Source organism: Stenella coeruleoalba (assembly GCF_951394435.1).
Source record: "Stenella coeruleoalba genome assembly, chromosome: 19".
NCBI classification, from domain to species: domain Eukaryota; kingdom Metazoa; phylum Chordata; class Mammalia; order Artiodactyla; family Delphinidae; genus Stenella; species Stenella coeruleoalba.
Window position 1 is genome coordinate 53,667,407 of NC_137165.1, and position 25,795 is coordinate 53,693,201.

General features: G+C 56.7%; 1 protein-coding gene across 7 annotated transcripts; it reads left to right on the top strand.

The window, feature by feature from the left end:
• Window positions 1–165: 165 nt before the first annotated feature.
• FBF1 (Fas binding factor 1) lies at window positions 166–23,345 on the top strand. 7 transcript variants are annotated; one of them, XM_079904608.1, is made up of 30 exons: window positions 654–728; window positions 1,782–1,865; window positions 2,566–2,593; window positions 3,389–3,430; window positions 5,578–5,671; window positions 6,301–6,361; window positions 7,274–7,324; window positions 9,175–9,316; window positions 9,846–9,923; window positions 10,465–10,584; window positions 10,926–11,064; window positions 11,189–11,322; window positions 11,921–12,020; window positions 12,290–12,724; window positions 14,045–14,143; window positions 14,488–14,576; window positions 14,746–14,804; window positions 15,625–15,780; window positions 15,923–16,023; window positions 16,151–16,357; window positions 17,039–17,146; window positions 17,228–17,367; window positions 17,451–17,569; window positions 18,908–19,030; window positions 19,265–19,450; window positions 19,898–20,074; window positions 20,154–20,291; window positions 20,404–20,521; window positions 20,884–20,993; window positions 21,587–23,345. In XM_079904608.1, the coding sequence occupies exons 2-30, from the start codon at window positions 1,863–1,865 to the stop codon at window positions 21,668–21,670; spliced, it is 3,441 nt and encodes a 1,146-aa protein (XP_079760734.1). In that variant the 5' UTR covers window positions 654–728; window positions 1,782–1,862; the 3' UTR covers window positions 21,671–23,345. The 7 variants fall into 7 exon arrangements, 6 of the variants coding, with proteins under 6 accessions (XP_079760732.1, XP_079760734.1, XP_079760736.1 ...); XM_079904610.1 differs by having other exon boundaries at window positions 12,293–12,724; XM_079904606.1 differs by lacking the exon at window positions 654–728 and adding an exon at window positions 166–231 and having other exon boundaries at window positions 1,786–1,865; window positions 20,154–20,521.
• The last annotated feature ends 2,450 nt before the right edge of the window (window positions 23,346–25,795 follow it).

Sequence of the window (25,795 nt, forward strand, 5' to 3'; positions counted from 1 at the left end):
AATGTAGTTCATCTCGGTGCCCCAGGTTCCCTTGGCTCCGGCAGGTGAGCGGGCCTAGGACTACAGCCCCCAGAATGCTTCGCGCCTTGCCTTGCTTCCGGAGGCCGGGCGACTGAGAGATTGGCGATCTAGAGGCTCCGAAGCGGGAGGCCTGATTGAGCTGGGCTCGAGTGGAGCCTGGAGCACTCCAGGGACACGTCCAAGCGGCGGCGCCTCCAAGGGGAATGGCGCGTAACGGGGGGGATTCAGGGGCTGGAAGGATCGTAGGTTGCGCTCGGGATCGAGACGGGCTGGGCGCGCGGAGTGGGTGGCGCATGGAGGGGCGGGGAGTCTCGAGACCGAGGGGGTGATTCCGGGAGGGCGCTAACTAAGGGGCGGCCTCGGGATCTTAAAACGCCTGGCACGAAGTTGGCTGAGCAGATGCAATGACGCGATGGTCTTTGTGGCCCTGAGGCCTTTGCAATGCTCCCTTAGAAATTCCCACGGTCTGGGAGGCTGGGAGAGGATCGCTAGGAGATGGCAGACGCCCCTGGATGTGATAAGAGACAAAACGTGTTGAGACTTGTAGGCCGTGAACATGGCATTACAGAGAAAGAGAAACACAACCATTCAGAGTGGCCCCTGTACAGTAACCTCACATAAACTTTGCAGTCTAATAACAGGACAGGCCGACACCAGAGAACTAGAGAGGCCCACCTCCCACTCCTTTCTTCCAAGCTGTGCCAAAGGTCAGTTCTGGCAACGTTGAGGAGGAGGTGGGAGAGAATGATAATTCTGGGGAAAGCAGTTCTCTATTAATGGAGTGAGTCGGATTTACAGTTAGTGTGAAGGGAAATTTTTCCACCGACAGTGAAAATACTATCAAGGAGTAACCAGCATTTGCAGCCGCTCTTTGCTCTGAACGCTGCCAGGAAAGTAGTCAGGGTGTCGCCTGGGAAGGTGTATTGGCCTTACTGCTAGGCACCCACCTCCTTCCTGAGATGGGTACCTGCCATTTTCCGCATTCTCTTTCAGAGTAAGGGATGAGGACCACTGCACTTGTTTCGAATAATCTCCAGGCCTCGAAAAGTTACCAAGGGGACTTCCCTGGTGGTCCAGAGGCTAAGGCTCTGCGCTTCCGATGCAGGGGGCCTGGGTTCGATCCCTGGTCAGGGAACTAGATCCCACATACCGCAACTAAGAGTTCCCATGTGCTGCAACTAAGACCCGGTGCAGCCAGATAAATAAATAAATATTGAAAAGAAGAGAAGAAAAGAGAAGAGTTACCCAGAACACTTCGCTTCTCATCTGAATTGCTCACCCTACAAGGAATTTTTTAATTTATTTTTGTCTGCGTTGGGTCTTTGTTGCTGCATGCGGGCTTTCTCTAGTTGCGGCGAGCGGGGGCTACTCTTCGTTGCGGTGCGCGGGCTTCTCATTGCGGTGGCTTTTCTGTGGAGCACGGGCTCTAGGTGCATGGGCTTCAGTAGTTGTGGCACGCGGGCTCAGTAGTTGTGGCTCGGAGGTTCTAGAGCGCAGGCTCAGTAGTTGTGGCTCACAGGCTTAGTTGCCCCACGGCATGTGGGATTTTCCCGGACCAGGGCTCAAACCCGTGTCCCCTGCATTGGCAGGTGGATTCTTAACCACTGCGCCACCAGGGAAGCCCTACAAGGAATTTTTAATTGATGGAAATGTTTTGATCTCTTGAATGGGTAAAGTGAGAGAAGGCTTGATCAACCTTGGACTCAACCACTGTTAAATCCAAATAATTTTTAAGCAGCCACTTTAATTTTCTTCATTAGGGAGGATGAGCCTGATGGGCAGAATTCGAATGAGCTGGACAGCGCTGTGAAGGAGCTGCGGGCAGCCCCCAGAGCCTTGAGATGGTAGGCAGAATGCAGAGTAGGTGTGTGGAAATGGGAGCCTGCCCTCACCCCTACTCCCACCTCCAAGATCTTAACTGCATGAAGTACTTTGGGGGCTGGGTGGCCCCAAAGAAGAGTGATGGTTAGGAGTATTGATAGCAAACTTATTAATGGGACTTCCCTGGCGGTCCAGTGGTTAAGACTCCACGCTTCCAATGCAGGGGGCGTGGGTTTGACCCCTGGTCCAGGGAACTAAGATCCTGCGTGTCATGTGACACGGCCAGAGGGGAAAAAAAAACTTATTAAACAGTAAGCAAGCATCTTTTTTGAGCCTCTGAATGTTCATCTGAAAGCATCCTTACATGTCTGTCACTGATCCTGAAGAGTCAGGGACATGGAATAGAGGAAAACGTTACATCCTGGCTGGCTGGGAGGGTTTGCGTGTGGCGTGTGGAAATCTGAGGGAAAAGGAGAGACTTCTGCCCACCGGATGGCACCCACAGTGGTGTCCACTGCTGGTTAGTGGGGGCCCTTTTCATGCTCTGAATGAGCCTATTCTCAAAACTCAGGAAACCATAAAGGGCCTCTGTCTATAAATGCCATTGGTGCGCCTTTTCCTCTGGTGACTTGGCGAAAGGCAAAACAGTTCATTCTGCATTGTTGGTTTCAGTACACGTTCACTGTCTCATCTTGTTAATGTGATTTGTTTTTCCCATTTTAGGCACCAAAAACCAAGAAGGGATTGAAAGGTGAGTGGAGATGGAACACCTCCCTTACGCCAAAAATATTTCCCCCACTTTGGGTCCACACATAACTTAGACGTGTCTGTCTGAATGTTCTCAGTGTGAGTCTTGCTGATTTCCCCATAATCCCATAGGCAGCTTTGGTTTTCCTAGGGAATTCCTTATGCTGCCTCATTGGCCCTTGGAGTAATTCAGAAATAAACAACAGATGGGACTTGGGGGAAAAAAATCCTTCTTGTTGAAGTATTTGTATCTAGAAGTATACCGTTGGGGTTAAGGGTGGTAAAGGCACTGAAGCTTGAGCTGAGAACTAATTCGGTACTCACACCTGGGTTTCCCCTACATGCTGCATCGGAAAGTGGCCAAGGTGGTGTGTCTTCAAACCAGCTTGGCAGGGGCGGGCGCTCAGCTGGAAGGGGACAAGGAGACTGTTGGTATGAAAGAAGCTTGTATATGTGCCTAGAAATCCTGAACACTTTTCCCAAAGAAGCATCTGGGCTTTGTTCAGAGTCTGGAAGACTGGCTTGTTGGCCAGTGTGTCACGTAGCATGTAGGTTCTACTGAAAAATCTTCACCATCATCCTTTGAGAAAGTTATTTTCAAATTCCACCCTGGGGTCTTTCAACAAAGCATTGTGACTTGTTGCCAGGAGTTAGAAAACATCTCATGGCCAGTGAAGAGAGAGCCAAGCCTAAGTCCCAACCTCTGAGGGCTCTGAGGTCCCGGATGAGGTCTCAAGACATGAGGCCCTAAGGACCATTCTTTCCTCCTGAAGTCACAGTGGCCCCTTTTCTGTTCCAGGTTCCATCGATGATGTCCTTGGTGACCTCCTGGGAGATGAGAGTAAGTGCCCCTTTGCTGGAATCCCCTGATTTAGGCTTGCTCTTTTTTTTTTGAATTGAGATAAAATCCAGTCCTTGGTGACCTCCTGGGAGATGAGAGTAAGTGCCCCTTTGCTGGAATCCCCTGATTTAGGCTTGCTCTTTTTTTTTTTGAATTGAGATAAAATCCACATAAAGTTCACTTTTTTTTTTTAATTTATTTATTTTTGGCTGCGTTTGGTCTTCGTTGCTGTGCGTGGGGTTTCTCTAGTTGAGGCGAGTGGGGACTACTCTTCGTTGCAGCGCACGTGCTTCTCATTGCCGTGGCTTGTCTTTGCTAATGGAGCACGGGCTCTAGGTGTGCGGGCTTCAGTAGTTGTGGCACATGGGCTCAGTAGTTGTGGCTCGCAGGCTCTAGAGCACAGGCTCAGTAGTTGTAGCGCACAGGCTTTGTTGCTCCGTGGCATGTGGGGTCTTCCTGGAGCAGGGCTCAAACCCTAGTCCCCTGCATTGGCAGGCGGATTCTTAACCACTGCCCCACCAGGGAAGTCCAAAGTTCACTCTTTTAAAGTGTACAATTCAGTGGCATTTAGTATATTCACAGAGTTGTGCAACCATCACCACAGTCAAATTCCAGAACTTTTTCATCACCCCATGAAGAAACTCCATACCATTAGTGTCACTCCTCATTCTCCCCTCCCCGACCCCTAGGCAACCACTTATTGAACTTTCTTTCTCTATGAATTTGCCTAGTCTGGGCATTTTACGTGAAATGGAATCATACAGTGTGAGGCTTTTGCATTTGGCTTCTTTCACTTTCCATAATGTTTTCGAGGTCTGTCCACATTGTAGCATTCCTCTCTTCATTCCTTTCCACGGCTGGACGATAATATTCCATTGTATGATATATCTCGTTCTGTTTGGTCATTCGTCAGTTGATAGACATTTGGGTGGCTTCCACATTTTGGCTAGGCTATTATGAATAATGCTGTTATGAACCTCCAGGTACAAGTTTTTGTGTGGGCATATGTGTTCAGTTCTTTTGGGTGTGAATTTAGGAGTTGAATTACTGGGGTATGTGGTAACTCTATGTTTAACTTTTTGAGGACCCGCCAAACTATTTTCCACAGCACCTGTATCATTTTACATTCCCACCAGCAGTGTAAGAGGTTTCCAGTTTCTCCACATCCTTGCCAATACTTGTTATTTTCATTTTGATTATAGCCATCTTAGTGGGTGAAAAGTTGCATCTCGTGATTTCCATGGGCATTTCCCTAATGACTAATTGTTGCTGAACATGTTTTCATGTGTTTCCTGGCCGTTTATATCTTTGGAGAAAGGTCTATTCAGATCTTTGCCCAGTTTTCTTTTTTTTAAATTTTTATAAATTTATTTTATTTATTTTTGGCTGCGTTGGGTCTTCGTTGCTGGGCGCAGGCTTTTCTCTGATTGCGGTGAGCGGGGGCTACTCTTCATTGCGGTGCGCGGGCTTCTCATTGCGGTGGCTTCTCTTTGTTGTGGAGCACGGGCTCTAGGCGCAGGGGCTTCAGTAGTTGCGGCACGCGGGCTTAGTTGCTCCACAGCATGTGGGATCTTCCTGGACCAGGGCTCGAACCCGTGTACCCTGCATTGGCAGGCAGATTCTTAACCACTGCGCTACCAGGGAAGCCCTGCCCAGTTTTTAAATTGGGTTGTTTATCTTGTTATTGTTGAGTTGTACGAGTTCCTTCTATATTCTGGACATTAGTCCCTTACCCTGTGTGTCCGTGTCTGCTGCACTGAGAAGCAGGGCTTCGGGGTCATGCACAGCTCACCAGGGACAACAAGGCCGAGGTTCCCCGCACCTGGCCCATAAGAACCCACAAAGCACAAGCCCATGGACGATGGCAGTGCCTTGCTGTTCCTGCATTTCCATGGGGCTGCGGTGGCATGGGAGTAGCCTCTTCATTTGGCACCAGTTGGGTTGACTTCCTGCTTGGAAACATACCGCTCCCTCCCCCATTCTGGCTTTTAAGGGACCTGCCTACAGGGCCAGTTTCCTTCCTCCAAAAAGGCCCCTCTTTCAGTAGGAAGGTGTGGGAGACAGCTTGGTGGGGAACCTGCAATCCTTTTCCCCTTGACTCCAGTTCTCTGTGACCGAATCACATCTTTTGTTTTCTTTTTTTCCAGCGACACCGCCTGAGAAGCCTGTTAAACTAGCTTCACGTGCCAGAGACGCCACAGGTGCAGCTCAGGCGCTCCCTCCCTCAAGGGCTAGAGCAAAGTGAGCACACGGGGCTGGCCTGGGCATCCAAGCGCTGTTTCAGGCCCAACGCTCCTCCCCCTCCCCCACCCACCTACCACTTTCCACTCACTGTGGGCCCCGCTTCTAGTGTCACCACCTCCCGGTCCTCCCGTCAGCTCCTGGGCAGTGAAGGAGCCTGGAGGAGTGTGAAGAGAACTGAACTGGAGGTCGGAGGTTCTGGCTTCTAGTCCTACATCGGTTATTTACTATGTCAACTTGGGCAATTCCTGAACCTCTCTGAGCCTCAATTTTCTTACCCTCAGAATAAGAGGATAGGCCTAGATAGGTGCCTCCCAGATTGTGTCTGTCCTCCTGAGAGTTGCGAGATAGGGAGACACTTTGTGAGCTCTCTGCCCTCCACCTTCATTTTAGCCCAAGCAGTTCTGTTTTTCTCTCTTACCTGTTGTTTTTAAAGGGCTCTACTGCTTTAAGAAAGTTTTAAAATCACTGCATTAGGTGACCTGTGAAATTCCTTTCAGCAACTCTCTTCTTCCAGAGAAGAGTCTATTCAGGTTCACTTGGACTCTTTAAGCCACTTCTCCCTCCTTAGAATCATCTAGTGCCCTGGGGACCATTCGTGGGTGGGTGCTGACTCTGCCCCTTTGCAGGTCCCTCTTGGAAGATGATGCCTTCAGCACCAGGGCAGGCCTGGCAGGAGCTGATGCTGAGGTGAGCCTGGCGCATTCCCTGCTCCTCACTGACCCTACTTATCCCCAGAGACAGTGAGATGAGTGTTGTGCCGAGGGGCTGCCCACGGAGGTTTAGAAGTCCCTGCGAAGCCAGTTCGTTCTTCAAAGGGCTGCTGGGGCTTCCCTGGTGGCGCAGTGGTTAAGAATCCACCTGCCAATGCAGGGGACACGGGTTCGAGCCCTGGTCCGGGAAGATCCCACATGCTGCGGAGCAACTAAGCCCGCGAGCCACAGCTACTGAGCCTGCGCTGTAGAGCCTGCGAGCCACAACTACTGAGCCCTCGTGCCACAACTACTGAGCCCATGGGCCACAACTACCGAAGCCTGCGTGCCTAGAGCCCGTGCTCTGCAGCAAGAGAAGCCACCACAATGAGAAGACTGCGTACTGCAACGAAGAGTAGCCCCCGCTTGCTGCAACTAGAGAAAGCCTGTGCACAGCAACGAAGACCCAACACAGCCATAAATGAATGAATGAATGAATGAATGGCTGCTGAGTGGACCCAAGGCAGCATCCTTTTCCTTTCTACCAGTGAGATGAGCTAGAAAGTAGAGCTCCGAGCAACTGCTTTAGGCTCGATGTTGCCACTTCTAACTGTGCTTCCCATAATAAACTCCACGCTGTCCAATCACGTGGCTGGAAAGTAGCCTAATTTGAGTCCTATGATGGCTGTGCACTTACTGCTGGGAGGACCGGAAAGTGGCAGTGCTTCCTGGGTGTCCACAACTGGGCAGGCTTGACTTCCTACAATACCTGAGCCCCAAGTGAGGGCAGGACCCTCCAGTTTATGCCCCCTGACCCAGCTCTGCTCCTGCCCTAACAGAAGCAAGGCAACAAGGGCCCTGAGCTTTGTTGGACCTTGACTAACACGCCTCGTTACCTCCCATCTTGTAGGTTTCAGACATCTCCGATGCAGACCCGCAGGCTCTGCTCCAGGCCATGAAGGTAAGGAAACAGCTTGCACGAGATGCGGGGAGCCAGGGACCCGGGGTGGGATACTATTTTGTGCCAAGCCTTCATTCTCCCTCTCATTTCTTCTTTTACAATTTGTATTTCTGAGCCCCACCTCATGCAAGAATGGCATTCATGAGCTCTTGCCCTCCCTGCCCCTCTGGGTATAAATCAATTTTCCTAGTTTATGGAAATTCACCCACCCAGAGACACAGTCACGTCACAGGCCTCTGGCGAAATGGGGCTGCCTCCCCCCGTGAGGAAAGGGGGAGACCGTTTCCCCTAAATCTTGTTCTTTTTTTTTTTTTTTTTTTTGGCCACACTGCCCTCACCAGGGATTGAACCCGGGCCATGGCAGTGAAAGCCCAGAATCTTAACCACTGGGCCACCAGGGAATTCCCTCCTAAATCTTGCTCTTAATCTTTCTCCAGATTTCTCCTCACATCCCCGGCCAAGTCCCCTTTAGTACAGCTGTCCTCTTGTCAGATCGAGCCCCAAGCTGATCTTTGCAATGGAATTTTAAGACATAAATTCATAAGCACCATCTCATGGGGTTCGGGTGGCCTGGCTGGGGTCTAAAATGTTGAGTGGTCCTGTTTTCTCCCTCCCCTTCTGTCCAGCAGCATCCTCCCACCTGACCTCCACTTCATGTCCCTTCTGGTTAACCCATGCTGCCACAGGCCAGGGCTGAGCGCTTGCTTTCAGCCCTGTGGGGCCCTGAAGGGTTGGAGTCTGTTTCCTTCTTGGCTCCGGAATCAGCTTCTTTAACCTCAGTTTGAAATTGCTCCTCCCCAAGACCAGGCAGCTGGGCCCCCTGGGCGTGACCCTCGAGTCCTCTGACTAGTCGATAGTGGTGGCTCTGAGTCTCTCATTCCAGGACCACGAGCTGAACCCTCCACCCACTCTGCTTACCTTTGGTTCCATTATCTTTCCCAACTCACCTTTCTTCTGAATAGTTTTCTCATTCTTTTGTTTCCTCACATTTCTGCCAACCGCCCTTGGAGCGCCAACCGCACTTATCAAAATCGCCATGCTCCCAGTCTGTACCAAGGGCTTGTGGCAACCAGGGAGTCCCCGACCATCTTCCTCTCCCAGCTTGCTTATGGTGGTTTTTAATGCCCTTACCGTAGACCATTCATTGACCCAGAATAGCATCCTTCTCATACCTCTGCCTCTGTTGTCAGTTTGCTTCTCCCGACCCAGGCAGGCTAAGGAATCCAGATGAAAAAGACATTTTTTTAAAGGCTTTGTATTTTGCAGGCTTCTTCATGCCTCTTTTTTTTTTTTTCCAGGCCGAGCTGCTCGGCTTGCGGTATCTTGGTTCTCTGACCAGGGAGCGATTGAACCCGGGCCCCCTGCAGTGGAGGCGCGGAGTCCTAACCATCAGACCACCAGGGGATTCCTGAGATCAAATTTTTCTTGACTTTGGACAGAGGGTTATCTTCTTGCCTCAGGTCCCTTGTCACTGCCCGGTGGTAGTCCCTTGGGGAGTCTTAAACCCCAGGATCCTGCTGTTTCGTTTCTACTGCAAATAGCTTTGACATTCGCTAAGCCTTTGTGAGAAGCTGCTGAAAGCAGGTTTTAGGCACCCTCTCATTCTAGCATCAAGGCAGGAGCTGCCGGTGGGGCTGATAGGAGTACCAACCTGAGACCTTTCAGCTTATCTGTGATCGACTATGTTGAGTCTTTGGGCTTTGGCCCTGCCTCTGTCCGTGTTCAGTCCCCATTTGTTCCATATGGAAGTTGGAGGCAACACCCTCACCAGGCTACTCAGAGCATGAGGGTGTTTAGCACCCGCTGGCTGAGCACCTGTGGGGATTCCTCCCCCCTCCCTGCTTTTCCAGGATCTGGATGAAATGGATGCTGACCTCCTGGGTCTGAAGAAGTCTAATCTAGCCTCAAGCAAAAGGTCTGCAAAGGGTTCTGGGAAAGAAGAGCAGCCTAGTCCTCTTAAACCTGCTGGTGTGTTAACAACCAATGAGAAACGTGAGTGAGACATAGGTCCGCGAATCAAGGGACATTTTGGGGATGTGGGCGGTGCTTAGAGGGTAGCTCTCAGCCCTGTGGGTTTTCTCTGCCTGGGATGGAGAGGCCAGGAGCTCATTGTGTGCGTGTGTGTTAGAGTATTTATAGTGGGGGAGGGAGACAGGTTGAGCTTTCCTCCTTCCTACGGCTCTTCCAGTCCCTCTAAGTCCAACATGGCAGCTCCTGGAGAAGCCATTTGAGTTAAGTTGGAGAATTTTATGGTAGCCTGTGCATCTCCCAAACCTATGTCCCTGTTGGAGCAACTTGTGAATAGGGGGCCAGAGGTAGCTTCCAGACCACATTTCCCGGCCAGAAGCCTGTCTGAGAACCGGAGAGATGTAGCCCCATCCCATGGCTGTGTCCACGGCCACAAGCCCTCAGCCTCCAGGTAGAAGTGTGCGCCAGCCCAGTGGTCCCAGTCTTGGTCTGGCAGAACGTAGGCCAGGAGAGATCCAGGCCTGTGACCTTGCCTTCTCTTTGCTCCCTGCAGGAGATGCCATTCCCACCAAGAAGCTATCTCCCTCTCCCACCAGCCTTGGGCATCAGTACAGGAAGTTCTCCTTCGAAGGTACCACAGACCCTGCAGTCACACCTCTGGGGTGCTTCAGTGTTGGGAGTGCAGTAGGCTGGGCGATGCTTACTTGCTTGCCCGAGGCCGGGCCACTGTGTATGTCAGAAGAGGAGCAGAGAGCTCCTGCCGCTGGTTTTGTTCCTCATGAATTCAGGGAGGGACTAATTATGTTCTACTGGCTGGCATGTCTGGGGCACTTATTTGCAAGGACTCTGAAGCCAGGTGTCAAACTGAAGACTTTATAAAGTGTGGGGAAAAGTTCCTTTTCCTTCATGAATGCGTGGAAGTTTTACTTCTCTTCTCATGCCTCAGTGCAGGCCCTGAAGCCCGGGCCACTCTCCCTGCTTCCTCTCCCCTGGCCCAGCCTGGTCTGTGTCCGAGCCCCGCTAACCCAGGCCCCCAGATGCCGAGCGGCTTGTATAGATATCAGAGCGGCTAGAAATCTCCAGTAGAGCAATAACTCCCCTAGCACAGCACAGCGCTTGTTTTCCTGAACGAAGTGTGCAGTCTTCCCTTTGCTTCCCCTTCTGGCCGTGAGACTTGGAAGACCCGTTGGCAGGACTTCTCTCTGATGATGAGGAAGGAATCGCCAAGAAGCTGCCGGAGACGGAGAGTAAAACAGCTTCCGTAAAGAGCCCAGCCCTGGCCAGAGATCAAGGTGGGGTGGGCGTGTTACCCATTCCCGGGGCAGGTGCAGTTGGCTAACTGAACTTTGCGGTGCAGAGCCAGACACCCCACCAGGCAGGGACCACAGGTCTTAGATCCTGGACCAAGAGGTTATCAGTCTCTGGGAACGGGGAGGGGGGATGCAGGAGCCCGGGGGTGGGGCTGTGGGAGTGGGGCTGGGGAAGCTGGGTGCTGTGGGCAGACCAGACACTGCCATGCCCGCTCTTCCACCCAAAGGCCAGGGTTGCAGGGAAACGCCCCCCTCGACCCATTCAAACATCACCGTTGCAGCCAGAAGGCTGTGGGCATTGTGCCCTGTGTTCTGTCCCTTAGCGCCCTCTATCACTCTAACTCCTGGGAACACTCCAGTCCGAAAGAAAGAAGAGTTGCTCTTTGACGATGGGGACGACATCATGGCCACCCTGGGGTTTGGAGACAGTCCCAAAGCAGAGAGGAGGCCCACGGGAGACCAGTAAGGGTCCCTGTGAGCGGAGAGTCCCTCCCTGGCCAGGGAAAAGTGAGAGGGAGGGTACAGTGGGGGCCCCCCCAGGAGCCCCTTGTGTTCACATGTACCAGCCCTATGTCCCATCCTGCAGGGAAGGGCCCCTCCCTGCCCGCTCCAAGCTGGATGAGCTGCTGGGTCGGGGCACTGCCGCCAAACTCCTGGCCCGTCCGGGCACCAGGGAGCACAGGGAATTCAAGCTGGACAAGAAGTATCAGCGGCCACAGGGTGAGGAGCTTGTGGGGCAGGGGCGGTGGGGAGTGGACCCCCAGAACAGATTTTACCACAAGCCATGATAAGAAATAAGCTTTACATCATGACGCACCTTTAATTATTCACGTTTATTACTGAGACAAAAAATGTCAGGAAATAATAGTCACCACATTCAATGTATGTGTTCTTTGACTAATAAATACATTGGTTGCCACTCATTCAATTAGTATTTCCACCTGCTAATAGGCAGCAGCTCACGGTTTGAAAAACACTGCCCTGGACCAGTGTTCCTCCGTTCAGAGCATCGGCCCACGGGCCATCTGTTGAGAATCACGCTCGTGACACGCACGGCTCACCACGCCTCACCTGCAGGGGGTCTGCGGCAGGGCCCGCTGGTACACTCTTAAACAGCTCCTGGGTGATGTTTTGTAGGCTGGAGCCTGAGTGTTGACAGACGCCCAGCCCCTCACCCCGCTTTCTCCACAGCAGCTGCCCTATCACTCGTCTTACCCATCAGGCTGCCAGTTCAGCTTTTCTTAAACAAAGAATTCTGCAGCTACAGAAGAAGAGTTTGAGTCCCCCTGCTCTAGATCACAGGTTCCTTCATTCACAGACAAAGAAGACCCCGGGGGTGACGAGGACTTCACCTTTGGGGCCTATCAGCCCACCGTGGGCTCCTCCGAGGGCCGGCAGTCCCGCCGGCAGTCCGTCAGGTAAGCGGGGCCTGCAAGGAGCTTGGCCTTGGAGGCAGGTTGCCTGCTGGGAAAATGGGTGGAATCCAAGATGTCTTTCATGGGTGTTCATGGTGTTCTACGGACATCACTCAGCTTGCCGCGGCTCTGGCTGTGCAGGGCCCCGGGCATCACGACTTCTTAGCATGGGCCCCATAGTCACCCCCAGCAGTGGAGGGAAAGGCCCGTCAGGGGGCTCTTGGGACAGGCTGCTTGCCCTGCCTTAGACCCCCCACTTCTCTGTCTTGAAGTAGGTTCTTTGAAGGCGGCACAGACCCCAAGGGAGAACCAGGCTCCAGACAGAGCACCCCAGCAGCATCCAGCCCTACCCAGCCCAGGAGGGGAGGTGCTGACTGGCTGGGCCTCAAGGACGAAGGCCTGGACCTGCTCCCTTCCTCCCCGACCAGGGAGGCTCGGAGGGGCCCCCCTCCCGCCAGCCAGCATTCTGCTCCCAGCCACCACTCTGCCCCGGCCGGGCTGCCCTCCTTGGGGGCACAGCCACCAACCGAGGGTACCGGTTCTCCTGCCGAAGGCAGCCAGCCTTCCCAGCCAGGAGCGTCTGGGAAGAAGGAGGAGGACTGGCTGAGCCATGCCCTGTCTCGGAAGAAGTCCCAAGGTCTGTCCGGAGAGGAGCACGACGCAGCCTGTAAGGGCCAGCACTCGGTAGGGGCGCTGCCTTCCGACAGGTAGGGGCTTGGGCCGCTGTCCCTTTAATTTTCTTTTTTTTAATATTTATTTATTTGGCTGTGCTGGGTATTAGCTGCAGCACGAGGTGTCTTTGTTGCCACGTGCGGGATCTTCGTTGAGGCGTGCGGGATCTTTTTTAGTTGCAGCACGCGATCTCTTAGTTGCGGCAAGTCGGATCTAGTTCTCTGACCAGGAATCAAACCCACTCCCCCCTGCATTGGGAGCGCAGAGTCTTAGCCACTGTGCCACCAACGAAGTCCCAGGGCTGCTGTCTCCAGTGGAAGGAGGACCCTGCTGTCTCGGTGCCTCGGTCGGGAGTGCCCACAGCGTGCCTCAGAGCAGAGCACCGCCTCTCGGCCGTGCTTCTCCCCTTCTTTAGGTGCTGGGGAGAGTGTCCAGCTCCCTGCCTTTGCTCAGATGAAAGCACGAGGGAGCTGGGGGGCTGCCGACGCTCACTCCCTGACTGCTGTGGGGACAGGTGCTGAGCTGATCGGGCAGGAGACCAAGGGCGCCCTTATGGCAAACACACGGCCATCCCGGTGCCTCTGAGCAGGGGCTCTGTCCACAGCGCCCTCGGTCTGGTGGGACACCCAGTGTCCAACTGCCCTGCTGACCGAGCTAAGGCAGGCAATGCGTGCGCGGGTTGGAGCCGCTCGTGCTCCTGGGGACCCGCGCGTGCTCTTGGGAACCCACTCGTGCTCCTGGGGAGTGTTCGAGAAGGGGAGGCCGCAGGATGTGAGCGGCCCTGAGGGGGCTGGCGAGGCCGGGACTGTCCAGAGGAAGCAGCAGGATGCTCTGCGGCTGGAGCGAAGGGGAGGCGAGGCGGGGCGCTCATGTGACAGGCCAGGGATGTCACCCAGCCCTGGGGTTGGGGTGAATGAGGAGGGCGGTTTGGACCTGGACCTGAAACCGAGGTGATCCCGAGAGCCGAGAAGCAAGGGGGAGCACCAGACAGGAGAAGCGAGGAGCCCAAAGGGTGCTGGAGCCGGCGGGAGGGTGAGTGAGCAGGCCGTCCGCCGAAGCTGAGCGAGCCGCGTGGCCCGGCGCACGGCCTTGCTGCCCGTAACAGGCCCGTGGTCACTCCTGGGACATCAGGCGGTCCCAGTGAGCACTGAGGCCGGGACGGGCTACGGAAGGCCAGGCGCTCAGACTTGGGAGGAGAATTACCAAGACGGGATGGTCAGGAACAGGAGGAAGGCTGAGGGGAGGCGGGAAGAGGGGCGGCCACACAGCTTCACTCGTGGGCTTTGTCCCAGCCCGTCTTGGTCCAGCCTAACCCAGACCTTCTGCCTCCTTCACTTTAACATTTACTTCCTCAGCCAGCCTGCTGCCGGCACCCAAGGGCTCGAGCCAGCAGCCGCCGGGGGGACCCCAGGCCCGGCAGCACAGAAGCCGCCTGCCCGGCCTGCCGCCTCAGGGTACATTCACGGCGGGGCTGCGGGCAGGGGAGGTGCGGCGGGGTGGCCCGGGCCCCCTTCCCTAGAGCGGCGGACGGCTGTGCTGGGCTCCACGTGGCCAGCGTGGCGTGTGGTATCCCAGACCACGTAGCAGGCCCACGGAGTAAGGGGCCCACGGAGTAAAGGGGTCCCCGTCCCCTTTTCCCAGCTGAGACCTCACTCTTAGTAAACTACCAGCCTCTAGGCCTTTGCAGTCAGTGACCTGAACCTGACACTTTCCTTTCCTGCTGGGCCGACCCTCCCCTGCTCCCGGCGTCCTACACAGAAGGCTCTTCAGCTTGCCACCCCCATTCCTGTGTCTTCAGGTCCCCCGTGACTTGGAAGCCCGCTGCCTTGGCCCTCCACGCGGGCGACCCAGAGGGGGGAGCAGCCCCTGGGGATTGCTCCGGCACTGGTTTGTCTTCCGCTTTGTTCGAGGGGTGTAACTCTGGGTAGAGGAGAGACACTGAGAGCTTCCTTCGGGCGCCGTGGCAGACGAGGGAAGCTGGGCTCTCCCGAGCACACACCCAGCCCGCGGGGCCTCCCTGCACCCCCTGCTCATTGCTCTGCTGTTGATTTTTCAGAGCCTGCAATTGGTTTCCCAAGCTCCCAGGAAGCCCCAGGGCTCTCTGTGCCCGTCCAGGTAGGGAGGGTGAACCAACAGGTGTAGGTTTCGGGCCCATGGAACAATTCTCACGTGCTCAGAGGCAACACCTGCCAAACCCGACAAGCTGCTGGGAGGCACGCGTCGTGCTGTCAGCTAGCTCCCCCGGCGCTCCCCGCCAGCACTTTCCCAGCCACTCCCGGGCAGGTTTGGGTGCGGATCCGCCAGCATCAGTAGGGAAGTGGGTGGCACCCAGGTGGGGGCAGCTGGGAAGGCTCTAATCAGAAAGCAGGGCCGCGGGTGTCCTGCTGCTCTGTCTAGAAAGCCTCCTCCATCCTTGCCATCCTCCCACTGCACCGCCTCTGTTTCCCAGGTGCAGCGGCGCCGGTGACCCCCGGGCCTGAGGAGGCCTAGCCCCACGGGGGCACCTCCCGGGTAACCCGGAAGTGCCTTTGAGAGGGTGGGTGGTGGGCAGCCTTCGGGAACCAGAACGGCTGTCCGCGTTGGGGCTTCAGGCCTGACAGAAAGGGCCAGGGTCACAACCTTTTGTTGTAGCCAAGGCTCTGCTGGGACTCGGCTGTTTATCCAGGGATCTGGAACCCTTTCTGGGAGGATGCTGTTCTGAGGGCGGAAGGGAGACTCATCTTCCCCAGCGAGACCTGCGAGGGGAGGGGCAGTGACCATTTGACGCTCCCGGGCCTCATCCTTGGCCTCTCGGTGTCACGACCTTGTCCCCGTCTACAGCCCCAGATCAGACACAGGGCCTGGGAGGTCCAGTGAGTGAGGGCCAGAGGTGGGTGAGCTCAGCTGAGTCCCTGGCCCCTACCTGACAGGGAACATCCCTCCCCTTCTCCTCCAGTCCCTGCTCCCAGAGTCCCTGGCCTGGAGCCTGCTGCCCGGCTCCGAGTACCAGCAGCAGCTCCTGGCGGCACAGGCTCAGCTTCAGAGGGGCACTGCCGAGCTCCAGGCCGACCTCCTGCAGAGCCAGGCCCGGCTGGCGGAGCTCGAGGCCCAGGTGCGGGGCAGAGGGGCAGCCGGCTCCGGGGGCAGGGCTGAAGTGGGAGCGGGCCACGTGACGGCCGGACGGCTTCCCCAGGCGGTCTGAGGGACCCTGCCCCCCACAACACACACAACCCGTCCCTCCCGCCGTCTCCCAGGTGCGGAAGCTCGAGCTGGAGCGGACGCAGCACCTGCTGCTGCTGGAAAGTTTGCAGCAGAGGCACCAGGCAGACCTGGAGCTCATCGACAGCGCCCACAGGTACCCCCCGCCTCTCCGGCCCGGACTTCCGGTGGCTCATGGCCGGCCCCAGCTCCCGTGCTCTGAGAGGCCCTTCGGGTGGCCGCCGGCACCTCCTGAGCCCCGTGATTGGGTGTGCTGTTGGCAGGAGCCGAGTCAAGGTGCTAGAAACATCGTACCAGCAACGGGAAGAGCGTCTGCGGAGAGAGAACGAGGAGCTGTGTGCCCAGTATCTGTCGCGCTGCCAGGAGGCTGAGCAGGCCCGCGCCGAGCTCACAGCCCAGCACCAGCGGCGCTTGGCGGCCACCGTGCAGGAGAAGGACCAGGAGATGGAGCGGCTCCGGGAGCTGCAGCGGTGAGGGGGAGGCCCGGGGGCGGGGGGGCTGCCTGCAAGGGTGGCCAGGGGAAGCCAATTGCTGTGAGACCCCAAGCCATGGGCTCAGCAGCCTCTGGACCGAGGCTCGACCCCTTCCATTCTGGGAAAGGACCTAGGCCGAGCTCACTGCCCCATCGCCCCACAAGTGGGGACCCATCACTCCTACAGAGCGGGGAGGGCATACCGGCAGGGCCCAAGGTCACTAGCTGTTCGGGCAGGGCCTGGCAGCAGCAAGCAACCCGAGGGCTAACTCAGCACCGGTGAACCCACTCACCGGCCCCATTTCTCGAGCCTAGTAACTAGTTGGCCCTGGAAAAGGTCGTGCCTGGCGCGTTGATCTGATTACCTTTCTAGATGAGAGCAAAACTAAGAAAAAGCACGTGAGGGAGTTGGCCGACGGGGTAGAGCCGGCCTTTTCACACGGCTCAGACTGGCCAGACACAAAAGGGTTGTCGGCACACCTGTCGAGTGTCCTTTGCTGCATAACAAGGAATCTGCCCCCAGAGAGTGGATGTGGCACTGAGGCAGCAAGACAGATAAGGCAGAGGAGCCGGGGAAAGTGAGGCCGTGCCCGGAGATGGGGAGGAGAGGCCCACGGAGCATGGAGCACCCGGAGGCAGGCCCCTCCCACGCAGAGCCGCCCTCCCTGCTGTCCCCCAGGGCCTCCATCCTGGAGATGCGCAAGGACCACGAGGAGCAGCTGCAGCGGCTGAAGCTGCTGAAGGACCGGGAGATCGACGCCGTCACCAGCGCCACCTCCCATACGCGGTAGGCGCGCCATCCAGGCCCTGCCCGCCTGGCGCGGCCCAGCTGGGCTCCACAGGCCGCCGTGACCTGAGCCCCCCGCAGGTCCCTGAATGGCATCATCGAGCAGATGGAGAAGTTCTCCAGCAGCCTGCACGAGCTGTCCTCCCGCGTGGAGGCCTCGCACCTCAGCACTGCCCAGGAGCGGGAGCTGGGGATCCGGCAGCGAGACGAGCAGCTCCGAGGTACCGCAGGCCACACGTGCCTCTCTCCTGTCCCCCGTGGTGGGAAGGTGGGCGGGCAATGAGTGCCCTGTGGCCGCCCCCAGCGCTGCAGGAGAGGCTGAGCCGGCAGCAGCGGGACATGGAGGAGGAGCGGGGCCGGCTGCAGGAGGTCATCGGGAAGATGGAGGCGCGCCTGGGCGAGCAGAGCCGGCTGCTGGAGCAGGTGGGGCGCGTCCTCCTGCCGCAGGGCCTGTCTCCCCCCGGGCACCCAGGGGATGGCAGCTGTACTCTGACCTCGCCTCCTGGGCCTCGGGACTCTCCTCTGGAATGTCTCTCCTGCCCTTTCCTGCCTCTGCAGGGGCTCCCACCTCCCCACCTCCAGAAGCGCCCCAGGCCTACCCCATCCAGCTCCTACCTGCTCATCAGGGATGCCTGGGACTTTCGGAGAAGTGCTCTTGCCTTCTGAGCTGTAACAGATAACGTATTTAAACTCCCTACGTATCTTCCAGGTATGAGAGCGAGCTTCGTTCTTTAGAAAATCATGGCTTTTCGTGCTCACGTCAGCAGCACATTGTACTAAAACTGGCACAACACAGAGAAGATTAGCATGGCCCTGCGCAAGGAGGACACAAATTCGTGAGGTGTTCCGTATTTTAATAAGCGTGCTTAAACAGTTGGCTGTACTTATGGGGACTTCCCCGGTGGTCCAGGGGTTAGGACTCCATGCTTTCACTGCAGGGGGCCCGGGTTCAATCCCTGGTCAGAAAACTAAGATCCCACAAGCTGGGCAGCACAGCAAAAAAAAAAAAAAATTAAAATAAAACAATTGGCTGTACTTATGAAAAAACTCAAATTGACCCCTACCTTATGCCAAACAAAAAAGCAATCCCTGATGGAATTGATCCAATAAATATTTGATGAATTCAGAAATAATAATAATACCTTTTCCTTTTCTGTACAAGGTTATAAGGTGATACATCTCATTGAAAAAATTAAAAGAACAGGCAACAATAAAGAAAATAAAAATTACCCACTAGCCAGAGATAGCCATTGATGACATCACATATATCCTGTAGACATGAGTACATAGACACAGATGTTTTTACATCGTGAACCACATTTATTCAGCCCTTCATTCGGTGCTGTATTCAGCGCCTGTCTCGGGCCAGGCTTGTGTGTGCCCTGAGTCCCCTGGCATACGGTGTCATGCCCACCCTGGTGCTCTTTCCCTGTTGGATGACAAGAGACAGGCGGGCAGTGCTGTAGTTGGCGATTCAGGGAGCAGGGATGTTGCTGTTCTTTGGCCCTTTGGAGCCGCAAGGTGCCTCTCTCAGCAGCGGTTCCCGAGCCATCAGCCTCAGCACAGTTAATCCCAGCAGCTGGGCCCCGGCAGGCCTCAGGCTCCTTCCCATTTTCACCGCTCAGGAAAGGATGTGTTTGTGGGAGAAGCCAGAGGAGGGCGGTTTGCACGGCTCCCCAGGGCACGTTCCGGCCTGAATGGGGGCAGGTGGAGCATCCAGGGGGGCGCGAGCCCTCAGCCCTGACCCTGCCCGGCCCGCAGGAACGCTGGCGGGTGAACGCCGAGCAGTCCAAGGCCGAGTCCGCGCAGCGCGCTCTGGAGGAGCAGAGGAAGGTGGTGGCCCAGCAGATGGCCGTGGAGCGGGAGGAGATGGAGAGGGCCAGGGTGAGCCCGGCCACAGCGCGTTCAGCTCCGTCCCTGCCACTGCACCCAGGGGTGCTCACCTGTGCCCTCACGCCCTCGCCCCAGAGTGCCTGCGCCCAGGGATGCTCACCTGTGCCCTCACGCCCTCGCCCCAGAGTGCCTGCGCCCAGGGATGCTCACCTGTGCCCTCACGCCCTCGCCCCAGAGTGCCTGCGCCCAGGGATGCTCACCTGTGCCCTCACGCCCTCGCCCCAGAGTGCCCTGCTGGAGGAGCAGAAGTCCGTCATGCACAAATGTGGGGAGGAGCGGCGGCGCCTGGCGGCCGAGTGGGCCGAATTCTGTGCACAGCAGAAGCTGAGTAAGGAGCGGGCCGAGCGTGCGGTGGAGCGGGCGCTGCAGGTGGACACCCAGCGGGAGGGCACCCTCGTCAGCCTGGCCAAGGTAAGACCCAGAGCCTCCCCGGACCGCGGGAAGCCCAGGCAGCCCTGCCCCTCTCCCCACCCCGGGGCCTCACAGCCTCTCCGTCAGGACATGTCAGCTTAGGAAAGAGCGCAGCGGTAACGGGAGTATAGGAATTAAAACAACAGTCATCGTAATAACTACTTCCTTTTATCGTATCATCGCAGGTACTTTCTACACATTTGCTCATTAACTCCTCATCACGTTCCCGTGACTTAGATATTCTAGAAATCGGATTCCGAGAAGTTGAGCGCGGGGGCGAGGGGCCGCAGCGGGGCTTGGCCCCAGGTCTCCCACCACCTCCTCCCAGAGTCAGGGCGGAGCCGAGCCACAGCCATGAGGCAGGGCGGCCAGCGGGTCCTCGGAACCCTGAGCAGAGCTCAGTTCAGCTCCGGGGAGGAGGCTGCAGAGAGGCTTTGCTGTCTCCAGGAACAGGCAGAGCTGAAGCTCAGGGCAAGTGAGCTCCGGGCCAAAGAGGACCAGCTGGCGGCCGAGAGGGAGGCTCTGGAACAGGAGCGCCGGGAGCTGCGGCTGGAGAAGGAGAGGGTCGGCGCCGCCGCCCAGCGCATCAGGCTGCGCGCTGAGGAGGTGGAGAGCATGAGCCAGGTGCCCAGCGGCTCAGCCCCTGGGCGTGGGCAGTGCACCCACCCCACCAGCCCAGCTGACCCAGGCGGCCTCCCCGCAGGTGGCCTCGCAGAAGTACGAGGAGGGGGAGCGGGCCCTGCGCGAGGCCCGGCAGGTGCAGGCAGAGCAGCAGGCCCGGCTGCAGCTGGTGCAGCGGCAGCAGGAGCAGCTGCGGCAGCAGGAGCGGCACGTGCACCAGGCAAGGCTCTTCCTGCCTCCCGCTCCCCCCGCTCCCAGGGCATCCCTACCCCCACCCCTGCCCCCAGCCTTCTGCCCTCACAGCTGTGTCCTCTCTGGGGGGACGGGGACAGGAGAATCTGAGTCTGGCCCAGCAGCGGCTGCAGCTGGATCGTATCCGACAGGACCTGCCCTCTGGGCCCGTGGGGCTGCTCTCCAGGGCCCAGGGCTCGGCAGCCTCTGGCCTGAGTGGTAAGTGGCTGCAGGCGGGTGGGACATTGGCTCGGCCGGCCCACTGGGCAGGGCAGGGCCAGCAACACCCTGCCCACGCCTCCTGTGTGCTCAGGTTAGGGGCAGCTGGGTTTTAAAGTCATCTTGGGTTTTTTGTTTGTTTGTTTATTTATTTCTGGCTGCGTTGGGTCTTTGTTGCTGGGCGCAGGCTTTCTCTAGTTGCGGCAAGCAGGGGCTACTCTTCGTCGTGGTGCGCGGGCTTCTCATTGCGGTGGCTTCTCTTGTTGCGGAGCACGGGCTCTAGGCACGCGGGCTTCGGTAGTTGTGGCTCAGGGGCTCTAGAGCGCTGCAGTCCCTGACTCCGTCCTCCTTGGCCTTTACAGCCATCATGGCTCCTGTCCCCCCGGCTCCTCAGTGCAGCCAGCTGCCAGCCAGCCTGGGCCCCTCGCACCTCTACGCCAAGCTGGTGCTGCTGAAACACACAGCTGAGCAGGTGAGCTTCCCAGAGCAGATGCCGCCCCGGCCCAGGCCCACCTACTCCCCCTGGACTTAGGGCTCCTCGTGTTCACATTGGGGACAAGCAGCTCAGGCAGAGGCAGGAGGGAGCACAGCCTGGCCCCGGGGAGGGCTGAGCCCACCCCCTGGAGGAGAGCAGCAGCGCAGACTGCCTAGAGGACACGTCTCAGAGATGCTCACCGCGTCACTGATGGAGCAGTTCCTACATGCCAGGCTCTGTGCCGTGCCTGATAAGCTTGTACCCTCCCACAGCCCTACCAGGCAGGTCATGTTATTGTCTCCAGTTTACAGACAGGCTTAGAGGGATGAAGTCACGTGCGAACACGCGGCCCCACTGGGCGTGAGCGCTGGTGTCTCACTCCAGTGCGTGTGCTCGTTCCCTGCCCCACCCCCACGGACTCCCAGAGCCAGGCTGAGCTAGGATGCGAGTGAGAGGGGCCCCGAGGGAGGGCTACTCGGCTGGCACCCAGGGTCCAGCTCACTCTCAGTCCAGCAACCCCGCGTCCCTGTGCACAGAAACGGGGCAGGAGGGAACCAGAGGGTGGCTGCTCACTCAGCCCTGCCTTTCAGGACCGTGACTTCCTGGAGAACGAACAGTTCTTCCTGGAGACCCTGAAGAAAGCCTCCTACAACGTGACGTCGCATTCAGCCTGAAGGCCCCACTGCCTCCTCAGCAGAGGCCTGACTCTAGAACCGTCCCACTGCCCACCGGCCTCCAGCGCCGAGCAGGGGGGCCAGGGAGAGCCCTGCAACGCCCAGGGCCTGATTACAGCTCTTCCTGTGGACAGGGTGCCAGCGCGTTCTTTCCGACACTCCGGCCCGTGCGGAGGCAGGCAGGCGCCCCCGTGCCTCTCAGACTCCCCAGGAGGCAGCAGCCTCTGGGGACACGCGAGGCTGAGGACATCTCAGCCCCACGACACCATCAGCGACGGCGTCGGTGCTCCAGCCCCGCAGACGTCCGGCTCAGGGCCCAGCGTCTGACTGGGCTCTGTGGGCCCCTCGGCCCCTCAGCCCATCGATGGTCTGGGGATCTTTTTGCCTGGGCCTCTTCTGAGGCGGGGGGTCTTCTCGACTCCCTTGCCACAAGGAGTCTGCTGCCCTCCCTGCCTGAGAGGCCAGCAGAGGGAGCGCCGGGTCTCCTCCCTAATGGGGACGTAGAGTCAGGCCGCAAATTTTCAAGAGCCTTCTAGCCTCCTGGCCGAGGGGGTGGGAGGTGCTGCAGGGGCAGGAAGGGCGCTGTGCCCGGAGGCTTTTACCTCACAGACTGACCTGCCCTTGGGGCTCAGCCAGCCCTTCCTGCTCCCAAGCCGGCGCACAAAGCCCCCGCCTCGTTCCCAGCTGCCGGGGCAGCGGACTCACCAGCACAGACGCTGGCCTCATCGGCATCTTCTAATGCGCTCCGCAGAGGCAAAGAGGGGGCTGCGGGTGACAGTGGGGTGTGGGGAGGGACAGAAGGCTTTTCTCCATGCTGTTCACTTGCCACAAAACCCCGGCCAGTGGGAACAAAGATGACAGAGCAAGAGCCCCTGCCTTGGAGGATACAGAGTGCCGAGGACCATGAGGGGCCGCACCCCGGCTGCTGTCCCGGGTGGGGGGCTCCGCCCTTCTCCACGTGTGGGCAGAGGGCCAAGGCCGGCCAGAGAGGTGCCAGGAGAGGGGTGGGAGGATTGGTAGTTGTCTCCTGCAGACCCAAGGACTCAACTAATAAAATCACAATTAACCTCTAGAGCGGCTTCTCTCACCTCCCATCAGAGGGGACCGTCTGGGGAGCAGGAAGGTGGTGGAGGAGAGGGTAGTGCCGAGTGGGGTGTGAGCGGGCACAGGTGCATCTCTGCTCTTTTAGAGCAGCTTGCAGAGGGAGCTCATTTATGTACAGCCTCTTGGACCCACTAAATTGCTATGTTCTTCTTTTTTTTTTTTTGGCCATGAGGCTTGTGGGATCTTAGTTCCCCAACCAGGGATTGAACCCGGGCCCTCAGCAGTGAAAGCTCAGAGTCTTAACCACTGGACCGCCAGGGAATTCCCTAAATTGCAGTATTCTTAATGATTGGATTCTTAGAATCTGCCATGGCTCATCAGAGTTTGAACCTGTTTCTTGGAAATGTTTGCTCTGTAGGGCTGTTATTTGCTGTAATAACTCTCCAGCCCCATACTCCCCTGGCTGGACCACAAGCAGGAGAAGGGTGCGATTATCACCCCTACTTCACAGATGAAGGGACTGAGACTCAGAGGTTCAATAATCTGCCGAAGGTGACGCAGCAAACAGCAGAACCTGGATTTGAGTTCTGCTTGGACAGATTCCAAAGCCCCAGACGCTCAGCCACATCACTGCTGGCTCCTTCTAGAAAAGCTGCTGCACACGGTGCTTCTGTGACATAGAAGATCCCCAAGCCGCTGCGTGGGGTGGTGCCCACACAGAGGAGGGAAGCATTCGCGTCCCATTAGAAGCCTTGCTGAAGCTTGGAATTCAATCCTCTCAACACACACTTAACGAATTCCCACCTGTGTGAAGGGCCGGAGGTGGGTCTAAGGTTGGGCACAGCCTGGGAGCAGCTGGCATTTAAGCAGTCACCTGACAGATATGTGGGCGATCACAGGCACATATTGGGGGAGGGTGCAGGGAGACCCAACAGGAATGAGTTTAGAATTAGGGGGCAGGTCGATGAGGCTCTGTTTACCTTGTTAAAGTTTGAATTTTTATCTTCAGGGCAATGGGTATTCATTGAAGGGTTTGTTGGTTTTTTTGTTTGTTTGTTTGTTTTTGCAGTACGCGGGCCTGTCACTGCTGTGGCCTCTCCCGTTGCGGAGCACAGGCTCTGGATGCGCGGGCTCAGCGGCCATGGCTCACGGGCCCAGCCGCTCCGCGGCACGTGGGATCTTCCCGGACCGGGGCACGAACCCGTGTCGCCTGCATCGGCAGGCGGACTCTCAACCACTGCGCCACCAGGAAAGCCCTATTGAAGGGTTTTAAACAGGGTGGAACCATCTTTGTGTTTTAGAAAAAGTACTGTGGCTTTGGGTGGAGAACAGACCAACCGGAGTGGGGTAAGAGTGGGGGCAGGGAAGCGGGCAGAAGGCTGTCTGCCGTGGTATAGGGGAGACGGGACAGCACAGCACCGGGCGTGGCACTGAGGGACCTGGTGCCTGACATGCAGGCAGGGTCAGGAAGGAAGACGTGTCAAGGACGACCCCCAGGTTGCTGTCTTGGTCAACTGGGTGCCCATGGAAGAGCCAAGTAGACACGTTCCACGGGCACTTAGTTACGGTGACACGTTACCCAGTGCCTGTAACTGCTCTGGATCCCTGTCACTGGCGTTGAGGTGTGGCAGGTGGCTTACACACCCCCTTTTCATTAACGTTCTCCCACGCCACAGGTGGGAGACGGCTGCACACAGGAGTGAGTGTTAACGTATCTGCTGATCTTTCTTTTTCCCTTCAAAATTATAAACAACTCCTCAAGGTCATAAACCCAGATGTTCCCTGTAGAAAGAGAAATATTGGTGGAAAGTAATGATGATCAAAGACACTGGCTGGGCTAATACTTCCAGTTTCAAGAGTTATTCATGTTTATTATTTGCCTCAAGTTGATACCAGTGGGAATCCACTGGTATTTTCAAACAGTTAAAATTTTCAAACAGTTTCAATTTTCAAACAGTTAAAATCCCAGCAAGCCCCATTCTCAGAGGGTTCTAGGGCAGCGAGAGAACAGGAATGTTTTTCAAAAGTAAGGAATAATGGACAAATAACAGTCATCTGATTGACTAGCAAGCCCTGTGCCTCTGCCCTGGAGGTCCCATGAGTCTTCATTTCTAGAGGGGCAGGCTGGGGTGGGGGTGGGTTTAGAGGCATGTAGAAAAGGATTCAGAAACCCAAGGAGAAGATAAAATAGCAAAGGAGGCCAGATTCAAACACGCGCAGGACATTAAGCATACAGGAACCCCTGTGCTCCTCCCGGCCTGAGGCACAGTCCTGGTCTGCTCACAACCTTCAGCTCTGCTCTTCCATCAGCAGAATTTCACAAATTAATAAGCAGTGCCTCCAGGAACTTCCCTGGGGGGTCCAGTGGTTAAGACTGCGCGCTTCCACTGCAGGGGGTACGAGTTAGGTCCCCGGTCGGTCCGGGGAACTAAGATCCCACATGCCACACGGCGCGGCCAAAATAATAAAATAAGTAACATCTGAATAAAAATGAAAATATTAAAAATAAGCAATGACTGGGTCTTACGGGCCTTAACATACAGTAGCTGTGCACTGATGGGTGAGTTGGCAGTGACAGCGAGTTTAGCTGTTTGGTTGCTGTTTATGAAAACCAAATTCAAGGTGTGGCCACTTCCTGCTGAATTAAGAGACCCCGCCCCGCCCATGCCATTTCAGTGTGAAAGTGAGGGTCAAGCTTCTGCTACTACCAGAGCAACTGAATGGGTCAGCAGCCCTGGTTGAGACATCAGGGAAGGCTTCCTGGAGGGACCGCTTCACGGGGTCTAGGAGGTAGCCAAGCAACAGGGGGAGAGGTAAGGAGTGCAAGGCAGAAGTAACAGCATGTGCAAAGGTCCGGTGCCAGGGGGAGAAAAGTGCTAAGTAAGTGAAAAATGTGAAACCGAGCCCCTGTAAAACCATGTTCCCTTACCGAGTTTATGATTAATCTCTCTATCCAAAACTTTATTCCCTTTCTTATCCCCTCTGATCTCAATCCTGTGCTAACGGAACAGTAATCAACCAGAGTCAGATGACTAAAACTGCTGCTGTTGATAACATCGTTAATGTACTAAAATTGCTATT

Excerpts from the sequence above, each read along its gene's own strand:
- FBF1 (XM_079904606.1), top strand. Across the intron at positions 14,805-15,624 it reads GGCTCTCTGTGCCCGTCCAG|TCCCTGCTCCCAGAGTCCCT; the intron begins GTAGGGAGGGTG and ends CTTCTCCTCCAG. Across the intron at positions 17,368-17,450 it reads GCGAGACGAGCAGCTCCGAG|CGCTGCAGGAGAGGCTGAGC; the intron begins GTACCGCAGGCC and ends GGCCGCCCCCAG.